The following is a 10284-nucleotide window of genomic DNA, read 5'->3' on the forward strand; positions in this document are numbered from 1 at the left end:
CAGAGTGTTTTCAGTGAAACAGTTACTTGCCTTTTGTATTGAGTAGTGCATGGACAGTATTGTGGAGGGAGAGAAGGAGGAATTGACAGAGAGAGAGAAAGTGAGAGAGATTGACAGAGAGAGTAACAGATAGATATGGGGGAGAGAGGGAGGGAGGGAGCGAGTGTGGTGCTAGCTGACAACGGGTTAACAGGAATCTTTATTTTTAACAACATATCATCACCAGCCGCCCATCTGCTCCTGTGCTGGCAGAGTCCCTTGGGAGTGTGTGTGTGTGTGTGTGTGTGAGAGAGAGAGAGACACAGAGAGATGCAAGCAAACCACCGCAGACCAGATCACCGATCAACACCCGAGGGTGGGGGAGGAGGAGGGGGAGGTAGGACAAGGTTACGGAGGTGGGTGAGTGGGTGGCACACGGATATCTCTGTTCCAACATCCAAACAGCATGTGACAGTGGGGGGTGAAGACAGTATAGGACTGGAGGTGAGTGGAGGAGGTGTGTGTGTGTGTGTGTGACAGGAGGGTAAAGAGGGTTTGGGATGGAGTAGGATTAGGTGGATCAATGTAACTGCCCCCCCCCCCCCTCCACCCTGTGTTTGTATGGGGGGATGGAAGGAGTGTGGAGGTGGAGATGGTGGTCCTGAGGTAATGAGAGGGAATGTGTTTGCAGTGAGTGGGGGGGCAAGGGGGGGCGGGGGTACACAAAGAAAGAGCAGCGGTGTGGAGGAGGAGGGGAGGCCTTGCTGGACCTCCGGGGGTGGCCCCAACAACTCATTTTATTTTCCCTGATAAAGAGACTGGTCCCTGGGGAACGAGGGAGCGGATTGAGGAGAGATGTTTGGCGGTGGAGGTATAGTGGGGGGATGGACTTTGTATTCACAGACCCTTTTTGTTTTTTGTTTTTTTTGCACAGCGGAGGGACAGCGCTAACAGCTCGGTTCCGCAGGTCACTCATCATTAGCAAATACAGCCGGCTCTCGCTTGGCGTTATTGCCTCACGTTGGGCTCCTGCATCTCTTCATTTAGACGTCTTTCTTTCTGTCTTCAAGCCTGTTTTCCATTTTTAGTCTTGTTTTTCATTCAGCGTGCCCAGATGATTTGCAGCCCTCCAGTGGTCCATTCCTCTTCATCAAAAGTTATGAGTGAAAATCTGAGATGTTATGGGAAAAGAAATCTTGTTTTGATACTTGGGATGATGCACTTTCTTTTTTTGCTTGACACATGTAGAGCAAGCAATTTGCCTCATGTCTGCAGCTGCATCTCATATTGAATATTGAAATCTCTCTCCCTTTCTTCTTCTTCTTTCCAATGTCTTTCTTTCTCCCCCTCATCCTTCAGGCACAGTAAATGTGAAGGCTAATTAGTCCAGAGACACCAGTGATACCAAAGCACCCACCCCAGGCCACACACATCCTCCTATTGATCTTGGAGCACCAACACTTGCACACACACATAAACTCATGCACACACGCACTTGAGCATGTATACACACAACAGAAGCAAACAAAAACAAGATGCAACAAGAGTTTTTAGAGCAGCGTGTATTGTGGTACATAGAGACAAAAAGTCAGCAAGCTTGTGTTACACAAGTTTTGACCTTGGCTTGGTCAAGTATTTCAGAAATTCTGCTTGATGCTATTTACTGAAATGTTTTGCAGCATCAAAATCTCTCTTCCCCCCCCCCCTGCATTTCCTCTCTCCTCAATTCCTCCCACTTCCCCAGCCATCCCTTCCCCCTCTCACTCTCCGTTCTTAGTCTTTCCCTCATTTCTGATCCATTTTTTATGCATTACTCCATTACTCTCAACTCCCATTTACAGTGCATTACCTCCTCTTCTCCTTTCACAAACACACTTTGTACTTCTCTCTCCCTCCTTCAGTCTCTTTCCTCCTCTCCTTCCCATTGCTCTCCTCCAGTGCATTATGACACTTTTCCCTCTGCTTCACCCCCCCATTATCTCTCTGTCTCTTCTCCAGTCACGTCTTCTCACACTAAGCACCCCCCCCCCTCCTTATCTTCGTTTCCCATATCTTCCATCCATCTCTCTACATCCCACTGTTTGTCTTCACCTCTGTCATCCTCCCTTTTAATTGGTTATTTGAAGCATGCCACGTCTTTTTGGTCCTTTAATATTGCCTATTGTCCCTGCTCCTGCTCTCTCACAAACTTACAAAGGACAGACAGTAACTGTAATTAATAATAGTGGCAGCCAGGTCGCCAAGACATTTATTTGAGCCATTTATACACACATGACTGCATAGACAACCAGCAGATTTTCAAATTGGACGATGTCATAAATCACTAATATCCCACTGGCTGCAATACTGAATGGAGCGACGACGACGACGACGACGATGATGATGATGATGATGATGATGATGATGACGATGATGATGATGATGGTGGTGGTGGTGGTCATGGTAACTCTTCCATTAAGATTGTCTCCAGAGAGTTGCTTATAGCAGAAAAGTGGGAGAGCAGGTTATCACCATTTTCATGTCAAAGGTTGCTCTCCATGGCCTTAGGACACAGTTTGTGGGAACCCATCCTCATTGCTGTTGAAAAAAAACACAAAACACATAGCCTTGGTTTTGAATGGCATGTAATATAAATGACAGAGAAATGAAAGTTTGCCTTGCACTTTCAGGTACTGCTAAGTCAACATAATGTAAAGGAAAATAGACGATTCACTTGAGAGATTAAGGGAATTCTCATTACAGTTCCATAGTGGCTGTACTGTATTTGTAGCTCATTGTCTTTCTTTCCCACACAAAGCTGTTGAACCACATTAATAGGAGGTACAGTAGTAGATTTATTCTGTAATAGTTCCCTACAGCACGAATTTGATTCCAAAACGAGATATCTACCATTCAAAAAAAAAAATTCTTGCATGATGTTGAAGCTCATTATTTAATATTATTGATATTATCTGCTAACTAAAGACATTTGCCTACAATAAATATTTTATATTATAGAATCAGTTGTATTTTTGAAATATTTAGTAAAAAACACAAAATTAAAGGGGCATTAAGTAATCAATGACCTTTATCAACCTCCACCAGAAACCTGTAGGAACTGCATTGAGTGTCTTGAATGAGGAGGTTTTTTTTCCAAAACAGAGTGCGAGCCAGAAACTGAGTTTTGAAAACCAGAAATCTCAACACTGCCTAATCGAGTCATTGGTATTGGTCAACAACCTTATCCAACCCCAGCAGATATATTATGGTAATTTTGTGCTATGGGACAGTAAACATCTTACTTATAGCCCCTTTGTCTAGTTTGTTGCAACCTAACATAAATAATTATATTACATATATATATATATAAAAAAACAACAAAAAAACAACAACTTATAGCCCCTTTAAACCAAGGAAAATAGTGGGAAACATGTTAGGAGGGTGCAGAAAGGTGGGGAAAGGTCACTCACACATGAAGCGGTAGAACCAGGCCTCGGAGCGATCCACCAGACAGGACGTCCACTCACGCAGGGTCACCTTCCTGTTCCTGTCATGGTCACATGACCTGCACACACAGCACAATACAGCGCATGGGTGACCTCGGAAACTGACGACAACAGACAACCACGCACACAACCTCTCAAACACTAAAGCACAGACAAAGACTGAGTTGTATAGACACACACAGACATATGAAGACATATTCATAAGTATGGGAACAACTGCACTGGGGCTCTTCATCAGCCACTGCCTTTCAGCCCACCCCAGCATTTTCTCTGAAGGGTACTGCTTCAATTTGTGCTAATCCATGGGCGGCGGGACACACAGTGGGTAATAAACATTATCATTGCTGGGAATGGGTTGACATTGACACAGCCAGCCCCACTCCCACAAAACCTGTCACTGCAGACTGGCAGAGGAAGAGGGGTGGGGTGGGGGTGGGGACGCCAGAGAGAGAGAGTGAGGGAGACAGATAGTGTGTGAGAGAGAGGGGCAGGGGGGGAGGGATGAAAGAGTGAGAGAGAGATGAAGAGGGAGGGAGGGTGAGAAAGATGGAGGGATCGACAGAGAGGGAGGTTGAGGGTGAGCCCATTGGTAGGAAAGAAGAGAGGAAAGCACCAAGGAAGAAAGGAAGGAAGGAAGGAAGTAAGGAAGGGGAAGTGAAGTGCTTAAAAATGGAGGAGGAGCGAGATGATGGAGAGATGGTGTGGTAGTGAGAGTTAGGAGGGGAGGGAAGGGGGGATTGGCACAGAGGATGTATGGATGGATGGCGTGCAGAGAGAACAGCATGGTGGGAGGTGCGACATGGTCATAGAGCGGGGGCGAAAGGCATCACAGGGTGAGACATTTTTAACCCTTTATGCTTCACCAATTAGCTGAAAAACAACATACTGCATGAAACAGAATCGCCTCTGATCCAATATTCAGTGTTTGGCAGATCATCTCCAATTTAAAAAAAATTGTTGTTGTTTTTTTTTTGCTGTAATTGACAAATAACTTTGTTTTCCACTCTGGAAAACGTGCGTGACCTGAGGACCAAGAACGCACTGTAAAATGTAAAAAAAAATGCATGGATATCAATGGGAAACTGAAGCAATGTTTCTCAACTCCTGGAATGCTGACCTTTTGGAGAAAAGCTTCCTGCAGCACCCTGCTTGTATGAGGAAAACCTTGCAATCATGGCTATGATCCTGCTTTTACAGGCTGTTTATCAGCCTGTAAAAGCAGGCTGTTTATCAGGTTCACATTGTGAACTTGATTGAGGAACATGGGGTTGTTGTTAAGCAAGAACAAGAAGGATGTGACTTGATGAAGAGGCTAGCAAAGTCTTTGGGTTAAGAAATCATTAGGTTAAGAAGTCACTTTATGGTTAACAGGACTTCATCCACTCATCGAAGAGGCTGTTCAATCGTCAAATCTGTAATTGTTTTCTAACACACTACTGAACCCCTGCAAACACATGCAATCCTCGAAATGGACTTTAAATCTATTGTTTATCAAGTAAGACCAGTTCATATTTGTGAATGCTGTCTGATGCCATGTGCTATGATGAGACATGCTTATATATTTCCAGGAAATAGCTTATGCAATATATAAAAATATAATTAAAACTTGACTAATCAACCAAGAGGGGACAGGCCTAAGAGAGAGTAAAGAACAACACTAAATTCAGTGAAATCTAAGACAACTAATCATCAGATCACGGCTCCTATTATTCAACAGCTGAACTCCTGACAGCAGCCTTGTAGTGTCAGCAGCTCTAGGGGACGTTTCAGTGGGACTGACTGAAAGAAGGGTGTAGCACAGTCCTCCAGAGGCATCCTCTTGTAACGCAGCTTCCTCAGGTCCCTGCGACTCAACTTCCCATCCTTGTTCCTGTCCAGTAAGGCAAACCTCCGCTAGAGAGAGAGAGAGAGAGAGAGAGAGAGAGAGAGAGAGCGAGAGAGAGAGAGAGAGAAAGGCAGAGAGAGGTGAGAACAATGGTGAAAAGAGAGGGAATATTTGGAGGATACAGATGTTTCCATATTTCCTTATTTGTTTACAGTTTTTTGTGGTATATTTCATTTCATTGAATTGTTCTGTTCACCCTTATGTTGCTTTCTATTGTGTTCTGTTCTCTTATCTGTCAATCTATTCTATTTTTGTCCACCCTAGAGTCCATATCAGTAGAAAAACTATGCTTCATAAAGGAAGAATGCAGATAGCTTTGCATGTGAATAACAAGAGTTTTAAAACATCAGAATTTGTCATTAAAAATATAAATAAATAAATATAAATAAATATATCATTAAAGAGTACAAGGAATTGCTTACTCATTATAAAAATAAAAAAAAATAAAAAAAGATTTTGAGACAATAACATCATATTCCATGAGTTTTCCTCTCATTCATTTGAGGGCAGGAGGTCAAGGTGGCTGTCAGGATCATATTGAGTTACCCCTCCATTCATCCTCTTATTGAATAATTTAGTGATTATTGACCAAGTCCTATTTATACATGGTGTTCTTGAGAACCCCTATTTCATTCTGTGGATGACCACACCGTGAGCAACACAAGAACTTGCCACTTAGGTTGTTAACATTGATTTCTTGCTAGAAAATCCATGAAGCATAGTTTGTATACTACCATGATGAGGGTGTCTGGTGTCAGAAACAACCCAATGATGCTCAACATTAAGTTACACAGGGAATGGAAGTGATCCCTTGATATTTTCTTTTGTCTGGTTTATAGTTTCTTTAGCATTACATTTCGTCATAGATATTGATTCAATTTGCATCATCCTTGGCTGACGTCATCATGGACCGTTAATCATGTTTATTACTCTATAATCATCTTCTCCCCCTTGCTGTCATTTTAATGCTCCACCTCCACCCTATTTACACCAGCATCAAAGCTTCAGCATGGATGCAGAGTTTTGGTGTCTTTCAGCCTTTCATGGAGTTCAAGCTCATTTCAAACTTTGTGTCTCCCAGAGAGTCACAGCTTCATCTCAGGCTCACTTGATTCAGTTCAAGTGTGAAGCATCTCTGTCAGCTACCTGTGCCAGTTGTGCTCTGTGGCTGTGGCTGAGGCAGCTCTGGGGCGGGGCGGCAGGTGCGTACGACTCTCCCATCCGACTCAGCAGTAGAAACCAGTCCAGGAGACGGTATGGGAACTGGCCGAACTCCTCCTCTGTGCAGTTAGCCTTGGGAACTGATGCAGAGTGATAACTGCACTAATTGGAAGGATTCAGTGTATAAAGCATATTGTTTGTAATGTCCAGTGTGTGTGTGTGTGTGTGTGTGTGTTTACCCAGACAGGGTCCTATGTGGGCCAGTCCAGTGCGGCGTTTCTTTCTGCAGGCTTCTTTATGTAGCAGACACTCATTCCCATAGGTTTTCCCCAGAACACTGCACACTGGCGCCCTCTGCCTGAATACAGCAGCAAGTACCCACATGCCAAATTGTGTGTATCATACTGTGTACATTTTATTAACAAACTCCAGAATTTAAGTCTTCAGTTAAAGACGTTAAAGACGTTAAAAACAAGAAAATGCTTTTGATTGATTATAAGTTTATAACCACAAGCAAACGGGTTGTTCAAAAAACTTCCAAAACTCTGTTTTTCCATCTCAAGGCTTTCAAAATCCCAAAAGGACTGTGGGTTGGCTGAAATAAAGTGTTTTTTAAAGTGTCTTTACCGTGGACAGGACTGAGGACACACACACTTTGGGACGAGGACTCCATTTTCCTGAACCACCTGGCACCAAGATCCAATTGGACTATGGCACTTCAGGAGCTCACATAACTTTTCTGAAAAATGGAGGAAAAACCCTTGGTATCATTTTTCTGTTTTCTAGTTCTACAGCTCCTGCTTTTCTTTAGACTGATTTTATACCACTGAGTGATGATATGTTCACTTATTCAGTTGCTCTAGATGGGAGCACCAGTTAAATTGTCTCAGAATGTACTGTTTATGTAAAGGCAGAAAGAGTGATGAAAAAAAATGAAAGAAATGCTGGGTTAGAGAAATAAAAGTAAAGAAAACTGGAGAAAGGGAGGAAAGGTAGAGTGAGAGTTGATGGAAAAGTTCCAAGATGAGACAATGGACTGATTTTAAATCATTGCTATACATTGAATTATTGGTCCAAACACATGTTGCGCACATATGTGTCCCACCATGGAGAAATAGACACGTTGTGGGAGATAGCCTAGTTCTTGTTTGTTTTTCATAGATTACAGATTTTTGCATTCAAAACCCTAGGGGTCAATCAATTTTGTTTGAATTATTAATTACTTAATGAAAAAAAGTGCTTTTTATGATGTAAAATGTGTCTCCTGTAAAAATAAATGAGCCTGGGTTCATGGTGTTTGGTCATACATTCCAAATGTCGCACTTAATTCGCAGTTAAATGTCTTTAATTGCATATATGAAGGATATTCACATAACTGGGCACAATTAAGAAAGTGTATTTGCACTTATCTGCATTCTCTTCATTATTCATGTTTATTTGTATCATTGGTTACCAAGTTTGGTGCTAATCAGACTTATTTCATATGAGATACAGTATGGCCTTTCAAAATCTGAAATGTCACTACAGCGCCTTTCTTTGGGAAAATTGCATGAAATTTGTTACACATGTTTGAAATGCCTTTCCAGATAAGGTAAGCTGGTAAGCTTCACACTGATTTTGCAAATGCAGTTTGATCTACCAGTTGCTATTTGCTGACCATGTCCACTTTCACCAATCAAGAACAAACTTCTTATTAAACTAGTACATGAGCATTGAGCATGTGTACTGAATTTCAGTCACTGCATTAAGAGAATTCCATTGCAGTCTTGCTTGTTGACCTCTCTTGTACATTTTTTTTTTACCAAGTTTTGTGTTGATTAGGCCACTCCCATTGTCGTTGATTGGTTGATGGTGACCATATTCTTTGGAGCATTTATGCATCATTTGTGTAGCTGGGACCCATAAAGCTGTGCACCAAATTTGGCGTTGATTGGTCATAAATTGAGAAAGACACTATATAATGAGTATTTTGGTCTTGTCTTGAATAGGACTCAGTTTGCTCTGGTCTCAGTCTTGACTTGGTCTTGACTCAAATTGACTGAGATAAGGTGGTCATGACTGGAGCCCTGATATGCTGTTCTAAAATGACATTCCACTGCAGTACTGTAAGTCTCACCTGGCTCCACTCTGCCAATGTACGGTCTCAGGCTCTCCTCAGCTTGTCTCTGTCTGCGCTGGGCTCTGCCTCCCTGACCCAGACCCACCCAACCACACACACACACACACACACACACACACACACACACACAGAGAGAGAGAGAGAGAGAGAGAGAGAGAGACTTGTAAAAACACCCTCTACTTTGGAATGACAAGACTTTGTTCTTGGCACATGTGTTTTACTCTTCACTGTCTGTTCTTTCATGCAAAAGTACAAGTATAATGCTCTTACATGCCATTGTGTAATTAGACCACCAGCTGAAAGTTCCCCATCATGTTCACCATAATAAGGTATAAAATTGTCTTTCATCTTAAACCTTTTATCTTAAACTTTGGATCATGAACCAAAATGATTTGCGGGCCTACTTCTGGCGGGTCCCCATATGACAGTCATTGCTGTTTTCATGAGCATCACAGGTCAAGAGACTAGATTTTTCATTTGGGTCCGACGCTAAATATGAACTTGTGATCTAAAAATCTACAAAAAATGACAACTTCTCTAAGCCATTTTACTGTAAATGATATGAAACATAACATGAGGTTAGTATAAAGAGGTTAGTATGCCTTCTCCCCCACATCCATCTCTCCTTATGTGCCCCAATTCCAAGCTAACATTTCTAGGAACTTTGTAGTCAGCGCCAGGCCCACATCTGCCCCGAAAGTCCTCCCAGATCAGATGAGAAACAGGTGCATTTCTGACCCAAAATACTGGGGCCTCACTCCCTTAACTCAGCAAAATGCTATTTAACACCTTTGATCAAACAACCCGATCACTGCAGCAGCAAACAGATAAGAGATTGTGTACATTCGCTGTTGATAATTCCTGAGTGCACTCGAAATGGCCATAAAATACCTGACTTATCTGTTATTGATACTATTCATGTATCATTTATTTACAATTATCTCCCAGCCAGGTCATAAAAGAATTGTCAGGTCATAAAAAAATGTGTTACTTTGTCGCTGACTAGATTGTGCTTATATTCTGTATTATTGTTCTCATACCCAGAGATAACTATGTATCCTATGGTGGGCAGTCAAATCTACAATACCCACAATTCATACAAAGTTACACTCACCATGGTTGTGGCAGTGTGAAGACTCGGGAGCAGAAAGAAGGCAAAGGTCAAGCTCAGGTTCATGGTTGAGACGTCTCTTGACTAGCAGGAGGAACATACACTGGACTAAATCACCAAGGATTTTGCAAACATACAGTACCTGTTCTGACTATCTCTGTAAATCACATATGAGACTGAAATAAAAAATAACATTCATATTTTTACCTATTTCCAGTGGCATCAATCCTGCGCCTTTACATTTCGTGACATCTGTTACTTTTGGTGAAACTAGAAAAAAATAGCACTGTAGGAATATCAATTTCCCCAGATCTTGCTCAGATAATAGATGCATATTTTCCTCATTTCTCTTCCTCCAGTGCGGCATATTTGGTGTCATTTACTCACTATTTCTCTATTTCCAGTCATTCCAGTAATGCAGCAGGAAACAATGCAGCTCATTGAGTCATAAGAAAACATCATTTTCCCATCACAGTGGAAATAGGGGGTTGAATTACATAGAGGGGACATTCAGCTTTCAGTTGAGGAAGTCATTACAGTCTAA

General features: G+C 42.1%; 1 protein-coding gene across 1 annotated transcript; it reads right to left on the reverse strand.

Moving 5' to 3' along the window:
* Nucleotides 1-2500: 2500 nt before the first annotated feature.
* sparcl2 (SPARC-like 2) lies at nt 2501-9789 on the reverse strand. Its single transcript, XM_071903135.2, has 8 exons — nt 9744-9789; nt 8627-8699; nt 7138-7249; nt 6750-6868; nt 6496-6650; nt 5245-5357; nt 3429-3523; nt 2501-2556 (listed from the first exon to the last, which is right to left on the reverse strand). The coding sequence occupies exons 1-8, from the start codon at nt 9744-9746 to the stop codon at nt 2501-2503; spliced, it is 726 nt and encodes a 241-aa protein (XP_071759236.2). The 5' UTR covers nt 9747-9789.
* Between the last annotated feature and the right edge of the window lie 495 nt (nt 9790-10284).

This window comes from Centroberyx gerrardi, chromosome 15 (genome assembly GCF_048128805.1).
Source record: "Centroberyx gerrardi isolate f3 chromosome 15, fCenGer3.hap1.cur.20231027, whole genome shotgun sequence".
NCBI lineage: Eukaryota > Metazoa > Chordata > Actinopteri > Beryciformes > Berycidae > Centroberyx > Centroberyx gerrardi.

Bases quoted from the DNA above. Each gene is read 5' to 3' on its own strand.
- sparcl2 (XM_071903135.2), bottom strand. The intron at 7,250-8,626 runs GTGAGACTTACA...TCCATTTTTCAG, and splicing joins CATTGGCAGAGTGGAGCCAG to AAAAGTTATGTGAGCTCCTG. The intron at 3,524-5,244 runs GTCAGTCCCACT...CTGTGTGTGCAG, and splicing joins TGTGCTACACCCTTCTTTCA to GTCATGTGACCATGACAGGA.